General features: G+C 49.1%; 1 protein-coding gene across 1 annotated transcript in view; it reads right to left on the bottom strand.

The window, feature by feature from the left end:
- PRKCH (protein kinase C eta) overlaps nucleotides 1–8418 on the bottom strand; it is a 123910-nt gene extending 115492 nt beyond the window's left edge. Inside the window, exon 1 of the mRNA XM_076345639.1 lies at nucleotides 7949–8418. Within this exon, the coding sequence (XP_076201754.1) occupies nucleotides 7949–8308 (360 nt within the window). The 5' untranslated portion in view covers nucleotides 8309–8418. The remainder of the gene's footprint in view (nucleotides 1–7948) is intronic.
- Nucleotides 8419–14232: the final 5814 nt, after the last annotated feature.

Below are 14232 nucleotides of genomic sequence, written 5' to 3' on the forward strand. Positions count from 1 at the left end.
CAATACTTAGGAAGCTTGGCAGATGAACACCAAGAAAAAGTCTTTATGTGATGTCATCTACAGGTTCATACTCCCCTCCCTCCTCCCCTGCCAACATTTTTCTGTATCGGCAAAGCTCATGGGTAACTACAGTCATAGCAGCATGCTCTTACTCCAGTGCAAGCTGTGCCGATCCGAAGGGCAGGTCTACACCGTCTAATGGAACACAGAAATTCCCATCCAGCAACAAGGAGGGCCAGCGGACAAGCTGAAATCTTATCCCAGAGCTCAAGTCCCAAACACCCTGTGTCTGTGCAGCCCAGGGCTGCCATCCTTCCCAGGCTGGGCTTCATTGGTTTGCAAGGTGGCACTCAGAGGAGACAACCCTGGATGTGACATCCATCTGTCACACAGACAAGATACAGGCATCCCCCGTCTGCGGCAGATGCACCTCTCCGTCTTGTGGGCTGCACCCCTCCATCAGGACACGGATCACCAGTGGGCTAGCGAGCACGAGGCTTTCTGGAGATGCAGTGGGTCCCACTAGTGGCCGAAAACACGCTGGCGGCTGCCAGAGCAACTCTTCTGCCTGCAACCTGCCCCCTGCCCCACATATGAAGAGCCCCAGGAAAGAGCAAAGCAGGGAGCGGGCCATCAGCCGGTAAAACTGCTCTGGCAAGCCTGTGGGATAGATCTGGTCATCGATTAGATGCCTCTGGTCTAGCGTAACAAGGGCGCAAGGGCACACAAGGCCTCGCAGGGGCAGTGAAAAAGCAATTTTTTCCATCACCTTGGGCCCAGCACAGACGCTGAGATTTTAGCGCTGAGTATCGGTAGCGCCAGAATGGCTGAGGAACGCTTGCTCTCACACGGCATCGCGCTAACGCAACGATACCTGGCTTACATCTGTTCTTGGCGCTGGCTTTCAAAATAAAGCCGTATGGTTTCCTCAGCAATTAACTTCCCTGAGTGATGAGAACATCTCGTGATGTCAAAGAATAAAAAACATCATTGGCGTTGCAGAAATTTAAGTCGTTTGTCTGGCCTACCCTAAGTGGCTTAGCAACATTAATTGGACGTTTCAGGATGCACTTTGGTTTAGACATACATTTGCTATCTTTGATATAATTACAAAGCAAATCTTTCCCTTGCAACCCACCCAGGGCTTCTTGTACCAGCACAACCGAGGGCACGGCTCGGGAGAGGAACAACCGCCTGGTGAGCTCCACCAGGACACGACGCCAGGTTAGTTATCCAGGACTCCAGCCTGGTTCACTCCAAGGCCCCACAAATAACGCAGGAGTGGAAGAAGTGATCAGAACAAAGATTGCTCACTGTCTCCAGAAGAAATTAGGTCTGCAGCATGGTTTGACATATATTAACTGCATGCCTAAATAGGCTGAGATTTAGGAGGCAAGAAGGCACGATCCCTGATCCAGAATCCTTTACAAAAGCTGCCAGCAACTCATTTCACTTGATAACTCTTCTGCTCGTCTTTTTCTCCATGGTTACACAGAATGTCCCCGATTTCTTGATTGTATTAACAAACCACAATAGCTACAATCAAGCCTAAAACATCAAAGGAGCTTTAATAGTTCGCAAAGAAAGGGTGGGAGTCTTATTCACTTCAGTAAGGGATATGCTTTCATATTGAATTACACTGTAAATCAGCAGACTTTCTAATGGCATTTCAATAGCTTAAACGGCCCCCTTGACAATCTTTTCTGCAGGGTTTATTGCCTGTAAGCTCAAAATGGCCAGAAACCAAATCATTACTCAGAAAATACTCCAAACAGAAAGCCTCAGATAGCCTGGGTGAAATGTATTTTTACAGAAAGACCTGTGGTAAAAGCTAAATACAAAATGTGAACAGAGTGAGGCGAGGCCCGCAGGGTGCAAAGAGCTCTGGGGACAGAGCCTCCTGGGGTGCTGGGCTCACCTGTGCTGCCACCACCCCGCGGGCCCCCTCCTCCTCCTCCGCACACAGCCCCTCTGAAAAGAGCAACCCCAGGGCTGGGGGCGCGGGTCTGCAAACACCCTCAGAGGCTTCTTCTGCCATGACTAACACTGCTGAAGGAGACAAGGGCATCAGCCCTTCTTGGCCTACCCCCTCTCCCTCTAACCGGGGCTTGCAGGTCATTCAGTGGCAACACCACCAGCTGAGCAACAGGCAGCAGCAGAAACAGAAAGCTAACCCTGGCATCAAAGTCAACCCCGCACCCCCAGCAACCACATTAGCAAGGGCTTCGACAAACAACTCCAGAAAACCTTGTGTGAATACACGAGCTGGGGCCTCTCCCAGCCGCCCGCTCCACCCCACGCCGAGAAGTTGCCACCAAGCCGGAGAGCCGAAGCGCCAGTGCGTGGGCTTGCAGGCAAAGGCAGCGCGGGCTGACAAGCCAACTGCGTAGGGAGCAGACTGGGCTCCGTCTGGCAACCTACGTGCCCACCACGCTGCGGAGCCAGAGGGCCTGGGTACCTTTCAGCAGGGTTTGGGTTGAGCTTTCGGCTTGGCGGCTGCTCGCAGCCAGGGAAAGCGACGCGGTGGTACTTGCACAGCCTATCCCAGCCAAACTGCACTGGGTGGGAAAGCATGCTTCTCCCCCACACACTTCTCCGGAGTTTCCCAGATCCCTTCCCAACTCCAACAGCATCAAAGCAACAGTGTTCAAGACTAGCTATGGAAAAACAGACTAAGGAACGCACTAGAAAGCCAGTATCACAACAGGACCAGGCACCCAGCTGCATGAAGGCGAGCCAAACTCATATCTTGCTGTGCCCAGTTCAAAGCCAGGGCTTGAACTCCAGTCCCACAGACCCCTACTGACATCCCAGTGGCTCCGACCACTGGAAATTGGCTCTTCTCGTGCTTTGACCAAACCTTTCCAGCCTAACACACTCTCAAGCAAAACGCTTATGTTCTCCAAGGATGCTCACACTTGCCAGACAGGCCATTTATTGGTGAGGAGCTCATGGATGAGCAAGAAATAGGACTCCTAACTAGCTCAGCTTCTGATGCTGAAAGAGGGCAGTAAGCGTGCAGCTCTTCGTGACACACTCGGCTCTAGTCTTTCTCATCTGCCTTGATCAGTAAAACTGTTACTAGCATCACACACCCCAGGATTATTTAATATCTGACAAATAGCAACAATTTTTCCTTTATTTATTACAGCCTTTGTTTTAGGCTGCAAGGCACACTCAGGTAGCCTTGGTGCATGAGACTGCTGGCATTTTGAAGGGTTTGTTTGTAGGGCCAAAGGATAGCTGTATGCTAAAGGAAAGAAACAGAAGACGAAATTCCGGTAGCTTTCAAAAACCATCTTACCTTCTGCAGTGGGTGTTTCTCTCCACTATTCCCATTCAACATAATAACCGCGTATCAGTACCAATAATTACAGAAACAACTTAAAACTTATCAAGAAATAGGGAAGGAGCTTAGTTTACTCAAGCCTAGTTTGCAATTAATGTGCAGCGCGACTTTCGCACAGGTCAGAGATCTGCACTATGTACATGGTTGTCACATGCATGGAAACAGAAATCATATGGGCAGATTGCTATTGCTCTTTATCTCAGCCTGCTACTGGCCTATGGAAGGAGGCATCATTTACTCCCGCTCTACAAGCTAATGCAGACACAAAATACTGCATCGCAAAATCCTGTCAACAGCCATAAAGTACTTTTGGCTTCCTGATGCAAGTTTTGCCCACCTGGAGAACACTCTGCAGCGAAGCGGGGGTTAAAACAAGAAGCAACCATATCAGATTTGACCTGCAGCACCCTGGCTCTCTGCCAAGGTCACGATGCTCTGGGGAAGAAGTTGCATTCTCCTTTAACTTTTCAATTTAATGTTCAATAAATACAACTGCATATAAACATAGGTAAAACACAATTCTTTTTGCCTTAAGAAAGAAAAAATCATAGGAAAGGATACAGGCGAAAGAGCTCAAGTTAAGGAATGCATGAGAATTATTTGTCTTAATCTCTTCCTGCACACATGAGCAAACGGTAACAAACTCATCAGGAAGTTGCGATTGGCTCATTAATCTTATAAAGCATCTGTTATCTAATTTCCTTCAGTATACTCTGATCATTTGCTACTTCAAGATCAAGGTTTAATTTTAACTCCTTGTTAAAGCCCTGGAAACTATGACATCTCTACCCAGGGACTAACAATTTTTACAGTCGTAATTAAATAATTCCCTAGTAACAATGCAATTCAGTATCTGTAAATAGCGTTTGCCCACGCTTAAAAATTACTTCAGCTACTACATAAAACCCATAGGAATAATCCTTTGTATTTTAAACATCTCCCCTTTCAGTTACAACTCAGTACTCCAAATTATTTATGCTGTTTCACTGACATATGACTGCTTCCTATACTGCACTCAGAGACAGTTAAAGAGGAGATACTACCTTTTAAAGCTGCGTATGCCAAGTAAAAAGATCTTAACACACGCTAGTCTTTTAAAGCATTTAATTTTGCACAAGTTTCAACCCTGATGTAAAACATAACGTAACAGCTTTCGGATAGCAACCAGCTTAATTCTCTACTACGGTGTACCCGGCAGGGTCATGTGTGCCTGTGTAAAATGCTACCATTCAGGTTTGCACAATTTCACACCCACACAGGAAAATGCCTACCAGAAAGAACATGGTACCGGAGAGGTCGCTCCCGGTTTTAACTACATTAAAGTATGCTGAAGGCGAGACGGTATTTAATTGACAATATTAATAAAAACTACTGCTCTGCAACTTGACAATATAAGAAATGGGAAACAGAGAGAAGGATCTTGAAATTAATAAGCTCTTACAGATTTGATCTGTGTAAAATTAGTCAAATGTGTTTAACAACTAATACACAAATTAAAAAATATCCAGACCACGCTAATGTGTTTGCTAGAAAGACTTCAGAAAACAATCAAAATGGTTAGAAGAAAAAGGGTCAGTTCTGAAGAGTCTCTGGAACGTGGATTTTAATGTAAACCATGAACAGAGAACTCTGTCCCAGTAGCCAGTAGGATGACTCACGTGTATAAGCATTACTGATGAGACAGTTCATGTCCATACACTTACTCATCTGCATAAGTGTTTGGGGTCATAACTACAGTGATGTACCTGCAAGTCATCTGGGAAGCACCAACGCTTACACACCAACTGCTCCTGCCTGCCTCTCGCTGACACTTCCTCCAGTTCTCACAAGAGGTGGTGACCAATGTTATCAACTAATCACTTTTTTTTTTCCCCAGGAGAAAATCCACATTTATAAACAGCGCAGCTGTTTATAGCAGAGCTCACACCGAAACTTTCAGGCCAGCACGTGAGCTGAGGGACTGTCCCAGGTAATCCCTAGCAGCTCGGCTCTCCAGAGAGCTCAGGGAGCAGAGGCAGCCAGCTGCCCTGCTCTGTTTGGCTGTTATCAATCCAAGGAGCATTTGGAGTTTACCAATATATTGTTGTTCTTGTCTCTGAAAAGTGAACGTAAAAATTCTATTTCAAATCAAAATGAAAAATCGTGCACAGCCAAGTAAGCGTAAGCCGGGTTAAACTTCGAGGATTCACCAATTTTCCCCTCGCTCCATTCAATCCTTCCTTGCCTGTTTGTGCTTTCGCTTTGGGGATGGAAAAAGGGCAATATGAAGGATTTCAGAGCGGAGGTGTTGCAAGTCGGTTGCTTGACAGTTGGACTCGATGATCTTAGAGGTCTTTTCCAACCTTAATGATTCTATGATTCTAAGTCATCTACAAATCCCTTGTGGTGTCTTTTATTGTGCCAGCAGTTCATGGACCTTGGGTTAGTACAAACCAGCATTTCCTATCTTTCTGATTACACAAAACCGCGTGACAGCCTTGCTGGATTTATCAAGACATATTAAATTATCAGGGCAAGATGCTGCTGTTCCCTGTCATCATGTGATCCTGGCTGCACGCTATGCGAGATGCTAACAAAGCAAGTTAAAAGGGAGGGGAGAGGAGAAAGGGAACAGAAGACGAACGCTTGCTCACTCCCCACTAAATGTCTAAAAATTACAACTGGGGTGGATTAACTGAAAAGGAGAGCAGCAGCTCAGCCTCTGTCTACATGCCCAGATCTAACATCAGTTTACATCAGACTAGTTAAAAAACTCACTGATTTCCCACCCCATTGCACCCATCAACTCACAGGTACAGGAGTTCATAAAACACTTGCCTATCCAGCAGGGCTAAGAAACTTTTCCCTCACCAAAGACCGAACAAGCATTTCAGGCCACAGGCTGCATCTGTCCTAAAAATCAGGACTGCAGGATGGATGAAATGAAAGAAACAGCGGGCCCCCGGACATGCATGCATCCACACCGGAGGCAATATTATTATAGATATTTTAGTAATGTAAATAAGGCCACCACCTTTGCAACAGAGCAGTCCAATCCCACGTGTAGCCAGACCCAGTGCGACCAGGACTCCAGTCTCCCGAGAGGATAGGGCCTCTCTCAACAGCAAAGAGGAAACAGCCCCAGCAAATCAAACACGAAGAAAACCCTCAAAACCACAGCTTTCTATCCTGAGCTCACTCCTTTGCCCTGACCCATAGGGGTCCATTCTGTATTTAAAACTGTTTTAGCCCAAGTCCCAGGAGCAGTTTCTCTCCAGTGGCACAACTAGCCTGGGAAGCTGGATACGCACCCACCGAGCAAACCCCTGTGAACTCTGCTCTGGCTGTGCTGACAGGAGGAATACCTGAGCTAACTCGTTTGAGGCTAGCTCGGATCCCTCTGCCCGACACAAAATCACATCAGTGACTGTCTGAGAGACACCACCTTCAGCGTGTGAACCTCAAGCCTATCCATAGGGTACCTAAGTACACCGTAAGAAGAAAAAAATAGTACCAATATACACCTACAAATCAATCCTGCGACTGGTATTTCCCTGTAATCACCCCAGAGGTCTAGCATCACACCTCAGTCGCAGACACCGGCTGAGAACAGAAAGCACCAGCATCCTCCCCAGCGATACAATCGAGATGCCTATCTGTTCTCTACAGTGTCAGCTCTCTTTCCTCCACGTCTGATTTTATTGTGGTGGTTACCTGACCACGCGTGCTGAACTTCCTGGCCTCAAAAAGTTAATACCTATCTTAACCTTGGAGATTCTCAGCTCTCCTGCACCTTCTCTACCCAGAGGAAATGCCTTTTTTTTTTTTTTTTTAACCTAACATTTACAAGCAAACTACTGTCTGGATCAATGCAGTCACTTCCTCCTCCTTTACAGTACTGGAAGCAAAGGCACAACTTCAGAGCCTGTACTATTCCTTTCTCTTACCATTAGGACTAAGACATAAATGAGGTTCTCTGGGCCAGATGCAAATGCCATCTACTTGGAAATAACCTAGAATTAGCTGTAAGTGAAACCGTGTTCAACCAGCACAGCGGTGTACATAATAGACACAAGATTAGTCCTGCCATTCTGTTAAGAAGTCAAAGAAATTCACATGCGCACATCAAACAATTGTGCAAGCATGTGTAGATCTGAGCAGAAATACATCCAACCCCAGGTATCTAAGTTTCCAAGTACGTCTCTGTGTGCTAAGTAAAAGAAGGAAGGTACACGATCGTGTGAGTCTGCAGGTGTACTTTGCTGGTTATGTCTGACAAGTCTCTGCTCTGCTAGTCTACAAAGAGGAGAGACTTGACAGCCCTCAGCTACAGGTTCTTGACCCTCAAGCTATGACAGCCGAGGCTTTTTGTTCTCAGGGTCCCAAAATGCATCAGCTGAAATAGCAGCTTTACATAGCATTGTAAGCAAATCTCAAGCGCAGGAGCACAAACAGATGCAGGAAGGTACACCTGTGGAAACGCAGACACACACGCTAGGCTGTGTGCATCTGCAGCACAGGCGTGCAAGGACAAGCCCCAGCTCTGCGAGTACCCTTCGAGCGCCTTCATTCATTCAGAGAGGAGCACGGCTCCAGCTCCTCCTTGAGATGGCTACTCACCCAGCCTTCGAAGCTGTTGCTGGGGCCCGTGGAGCGCAAGAGGTCCTGGAAGTGCAAGGTGCAGTTGGCCACAAAGTCATCGTAGCCGATGGGGGTGTCATGGAAGACAGACAGCTCAATCTGATGGCCGTCGGTAACCGTGGCAGAGAACTCCTCGTTGTAGGTAGGCTTGTTGGTCTTCTGCTTGGTGCTGGTCTGCCCAACGCGCACCTGGTCCACGCTGACGGTGACATAAGGGTCCAAGAGCTGGTAGCCCTTGCGGAAGAGCGAGTGCCGGAGGGACCAGCGGGTGGGCTGCAGGCCCACCGCCTCCCCAATCCGCACCTTCAGGTACCCGTTAAACTTCATGGCTCCGGACATGGCCGCCCGCCCGGGGCGCCCGGGAGCCCGGAGGAGAGCCAGACCCCTCTCCCGCGGAGCCGGGCCGGCAGCCAGCCCCACCGCGCCTCTTCAGGGGGCCGGGCGGCGGCGGCGCGCCCGCCCCCGGGCCATGCCGGGGCCCCGGAACCGCCGCCCCCCGCGCACCGCCCACCTCCCGCGGCAGCGGGCAGCCGCTCCGCCGCCCAGCCCCGCGCCGCCGCAGCGCCCGGCCCGGGCCTCTCCTGCTGAGGGGGAGCGGCGCGGCGCGGCTCGGCTCGGCGCGGCGGGGGACACCTGGGGCGTGGGACGGCGCCGGGCGGGGAGGAGCCGCGAACCCGCGCCGCGAGGGCGGGCCCGGGGTGGGGAGCGGGCGAGGCGAGACGGGACGGGCGCTCGCACGGCTCGGCCCGGTCAGGCCATGCCCGGTCCCGGCGGTGCCGGGCGGCGCCCCCCGCCGTTAGCACAGGTGCGGCCGGCAGCAGCCGGGAGTCCCGCCGAGAGGCGGAGAGCGAGGGGGAGCCGCCTGCCGAGCCGTGAGAAGAGCGGCGGGGAAAACAACGCCAGTGCCAGGTCGCAGGGCAAGCAGCCTGCCCCGGCGTGCGCGGGGAGGCGGACCGCCTTTTCCTGCAAACACAGGGGCGCGCCTCCCCCCCCCCCCCGGGTCTCCCAAACACCCCCCCCCCCCCGGCTGCCGCTGCCCCTTCCCGCCCCGTTTCACACCTCCTGGGGAAGGGCTGTGGCTGCACCCGGTCACACCGGCGGTGTGCCGGTGGTACAGCTGCACGGGGAGAGGAGTTAAACAGCGCGGCATTCTCTCAGCTACTTTGCACCTTGTCTTTTTTAGCAGGCGTTTTACAGCACCGTAATGCTGGAGCAGCGCATTTATCTGGGAGAACGTGTACAGAGAATATAAAGATATGTTGCTTTTGCTATTGAAAAGTTTATTGTTACAACTCTGCCATTTGGGATTAATTGCATATGATTAACGTTCCTGGCACTCGGCATGCAGGGTTTGTTTTGGGGTGGATTTCTTTTGGTTTCTCATTGCACTTAATAAAGTCAGAATTTAAATACTTTTAATTACTTTCCAACGTTGGCAGCGAAATGGTGTGGACTGGGTAGGGGAACAATGAAATCCTGCTTTCCTGGTGATACTGTTTGGCCGACGTTGCCTGAATTAGGTTGCAATCCCTGCAGCGGAAGAAGATGCGGTTATTTGAATGCCCCCGCCGCAGCTGGATGGTGCCAAGGCTGGCTGAGAGCGTGCAGCCTCTTTTTTGTGTGTGTGTTTCTGTCATTTTTTCTTTTCTTTTACTTTTCCAGCCTATTCCTCTCCCCTCACCTCCTTCATCTTTCACATCCTACCCATTCCCTAGCAGACTGCCTCTGGTTTCCCACCCCCTTTCCTCCTTGCCCTCCTCCCCACACCCTTTTCTACTTCTAGGCACTCCACATTTTGCAGGAGCCAAGGCTCCTTCCAGCCTCAGACAGAGCAGGCGGAACAGGTTCAGTAATGTGATCGTTCCTCACATGGAAGCAACAGTTCTTCCAGAAAAACTCGCAGACCCTTAAATCAGACTTTTGACAGGTCTCCTTGCAAGGCTTTTAAGTTCCTTGATCTGTCACTATTAGCTGGAGAAAAGAAGCGTTTAAGAATTTTTTGAGGTTGGTTAGGACAGTTCATCCTGGGGAGGAATGCAGGCTTAACCTCAGAAATTGCCAAACTGCACGAAATCCAGCCACCACAGGGTCTGGGATCTTGTGTCCAGGAGTGACCAGCTCCAGGTCTTTTAACAGAAGGTATGGCCAAGCAAACACAGAGTAGTCCGTTCCCATAAAAGACTTCAAGATTTAGGAATTTTTTTGTTGGGTTGATGTTCCTTCTGATATGCATTTTAGCATTAGCTATGATCATTCTGGGTAGTTTTCTTTTCCCTACAGATATACTGTTTTTAATCTTCAAACCTTCTTGGATTCCTCCATCCCACAGCAGTGAGCTGGTCAGAAATAAACATTTCTTTTTATCAGCTGTATATCTGCTGTCACTTTCAATTTCTTGATTCACCACTGTTCTTCTTTCATGACACCATAAAATAAAATAAAAAAGCCCCTTCTCAGGAGCATCATTATTTGTCATTTTGCACTTTCATCACCTCTATCCTTCCTAGTCGTGAGCTGTCCCTTGGAGTCCATGTGAGCCAGGACAGAATCCATACTGACCATCATGGGCAACCCACAGTTCTTAGAAGACTTCACCAGGACTCTCTGTAATGGCTGCAGACAAGACTTAAAGACAGCTGAACTTTAAAGCACCCAGCATGAAGGTCCATAGGATGAGGCTGAAGGCATTACAAAGGCTGGAGCACTCACTCTCCAAACTCCAAATCATCAAACATAGGTTTTACTTTGCTTAGAGTTCTTCAAAGAGCTCAGCGCAATAGCAATGAAGAATGTTGATTTAAAAGGAACAAATTTTGGCTTAGTGCAGCTTGTCCGGTTTGCCTCCAAGTTTCTTGTGCTGGATCTATTTGCCTTATGGAAATTAAAACCTCTGTAGGCTCCCCCAACAGTGCAGATAAACCTTTTTTAGAAGTCTGAATATCAACTTAGATTCGCAAGAGCTCTTGGAGGTTGGAGACTATAGTTAATAGATAAACATGAATTACAATCGCAAACTGCTATAATACTGTCAAAATTTTTCTCTTTACCTTTTCCTCAGTCTTCTGAAAAGCAGAGATGAAAGCCTTCCCAAGCAAATTGTTAGAAGTAATGACTGGCTCACATATTTACTGGCACAAACAGGGAGAAGACCAAAATCTGCTAGTTAAAGGTTTAGACGGTGCCATTTCCTCTGCTTAATCACACAAAGTGAGAGTTTCATATATAATAGCAATAGGAAAGGGGACTTAAAGAACTTTTTCTATACAGTGGTTCATTGGAGTCTCATGTAATAACATGATTCCTGTACCTGGGCCTTTAAAAAAACCAGCAAGTATTGTAAAACTTATGGAATAAACAGGTGAGCTATAGTTATAAATATTTCTGATGAGCAGCAGTACCCATTGCTAGCCAGTTTTCCATTGGAGGAAAAAATCAATCCTGTGGACTCATATGATATGAATCTAATTAATTTCATTTATCCACTTGAACCAGTCTGGAACAGATCATCTCAAACAGCATCTGAACACACCCCTATTCTGAACTCCCAGCCAAAGCCCCAATGTCCTGTTCTCAAAGGGAACTGAGTAGTGACATGAAGTCATGTCATGGTCTAACCCCAGCCAGCAACTAGGCACCACACAGCCGCTCGCTCGCTCCCCTCCGGTGGGATGGGGGAGAGAATCAGAAAAGTAAAAGTGAGAAAACTCGTGGGTTGAGATAAAGACAGTTTAATAGGTAAAGCAAAAGCCGCGCACACAAGCAAAGCAAAACAAGGAATTCATTCACTCCTTCCCATCGGCAGGCAGGTGTTCAGCCATCCCCAGGAAAGCAGGGCTCCATCATGCAAAATGGTGACTTGGGAAGACAAACGCCATCACTCCAAACGTCCCCCCCTTCCTTCTTTCCCCAGCTTTATATGCTGAGCATGATGTCATATGGTGTGGAATATCCCTTTGGTCAGTTGGGGTCAGCTGTCCTGGCTGTGTCCCCTCCCAGCTTCTTGTGCCCCCCCAGCCTGCTCACTGGTGGGGTGGGGTGAGAGGCAGAAAAGGCCTTGACTCTGTGTCAGCACTGCTCAGCAGTAACGAAAACATCCCTGTGTTATCATCACTGTTTTCAGCACAAATCCAAAACATAGCCCCGTACTAGCTACTGTGAAGAAAATTAACTCTATCCCAGCCAAAACGTCATGCTCAGGTCCCACACTATCCAATACATCCTCATTAACCACCACCCCCCTTCCCATCCTTTGATATAACACACAGATATCATTCCCTTAGTCTATGGACCACCCCTGTGAAATGTCTGTAAAAATGTCCACAAATGGCCACAAAATGGCCACTGAGTTCATTTAATCCATGACCTTGGGCTCCATCTGTTATGGCGGTCACTCAGGCCAGGAGAGGTGGTGTGTTGTGTGGAGTTACTGGGCACCAAAGCCAGCTCAGGTCGGGTCACTGCTGCACTTGCACTGCTTCTTGTAAGGCTTCTCCTCCATTGGTTCAGGTGGTTCCTGCTATAGTAATTCCCATAACAGGCAACTCAAATCCCGGGTTACAACCATTTAAAGGTATTTCCATTACAATCTCCACCCCTGGTCCCTTTGGACCAGACCATAGGGTTTAACATTGCAATGAACTCCTCCCCTTGCCCCTGCTCCAGCTTGGACTTACCCACAGACTGCAGTCCCTTAGGGGTGTGCCTGCTCCAAGTGGAGCCTTATCTATGAGCCACAGTCTCTCCAGGGGTGTACCTGCTGCGGCATAGACTTATCCACAGCCACAGTTGCTTTGAGGTGCACCTGTTCCAGCGTGGCCTTCTCCATGGGCCACAACGCCTTCAGAGATACACCTGCTCCAGCGTGGCCTTACCCACAGCCACAGTCCCTTCAGAAGTAAACCTGCTCCAACGTGGCCTCACCCATGGCTGCAGTCCCTCCAGGGGTGTCCTGCTCCTGTGTGGACTCATCCACAGGTCACAGTCCCTTTGACTCAAGTTCACGCTGGAGTTCCAGCCTGTCCAGTACAGCAGCACAGAAACAGCAGCGAGGCCCTGGCCATCTGCCAGCCCAGGCGCGTGGCCATTGCTGTTATCAAAATGTTCCCAGGCACAGCAGAGTAAGGTGATCAGCAGTACAGCAGCACAGCAAGCAGCGAAAGCAAACAGCAGCCACTAACGAGCACTAGACTGTCATATACAGTACGGCAAGCAAGCCCCGTGGCAAGCACAGGAGCCTGCCGATTAATAGCTAAGCAATAACAGCTATAAATTCGATCTAGCACATTCCAATCAAATCTATCATTATCTCAAACCCTTCGAGCCCCACGCTGGGCACCAAAAAGGACTGTCGTGGTTTAACCCCAGCCGGCAACTAGGCACCACACAGCCGCTCGCTCACTCCCCTCCGGTGGGATGGGGGGAAGAGAATTAGAAAGGTAAAAGTGAGAAAACTCATGGGTTGAGATAAAGACAGTTTAATAGGTAAAGCAAAAGCTGCGTACACAAGCAAAGCAAAACAAGGAATTCATTCACTCCTTCCCATCAGCAGGCAGGTGTTCAGCCATCTCCAGGAAAGCAGGGCTCCATCACGCGTAACGGTTACTTGGGAAAACAAACGCCATCACTCCAAATGTCCCCCCCTTCCTTCTTCTTCCCCCAGCTTTATATGCTGAGCATGACGTCATATGGTGTGGAATATCCCTTTGGTCAGTTGGGGTCAGCTGTCCCGGCTGTGTCCCCTCCCAGCTTCTTGTGCCCCCCCAGCCTGCTCACTGGTGGGGTGGGGTGAGAGGCAGAAAAGGCCTTGACTCTGTGTCAGCACTGCTCAGCAGTAACGAAAACATCCCTGTGTTATCATCACTGTTTTCAGCACAAATCCAAAACACAGCCCCATACCAGCTACTGTGAAGAAAATTAACTCTATCCCAGCCAAAACCAGCACAAGTCAGAACATACCCTGCCTACACCCGAGCAGCAGAAAAACATCCCCAGTTCAGTATTTTCTTCCAAGAATCAAAATATCCCCGCACACAATGACCTTGCAAGGCTGAATGCAGCAGCACCATCTGGTGATGGCTGCATTGAACCTCCTCGCACAGCTCTCGGTGCCAGGCAGGTCTGCAGGAGCATGGCTTCTCTTCTCTTCCCCAGCAGGAGCTCAGAGACCAGGCTCCAGACACGGCAAGTTGATTCATTTTGTGCCCTCAAGTGTTCAGGGAGACTGAGCTCTTCCTAGCGCTTCCTGCCAAGCTGCATGGTTTCCT

Source organism: Aptenodytes patagonicus, chromosome 7 (assembly GCF_965638725.1).
Source record: "Aptenodytes patagonicus chromosome 7, bAptPat1.pri.cur, whole genome shotgun sequence".
In the NCBI taxonomy this organism is placed as follows: domain Eukaryota; kingdom Metazoa; phylum Chordata; class Aves; order Sphenisciformes; family Spheniscidae; genus Aptenodytes; species Aptenodytes patagonicus.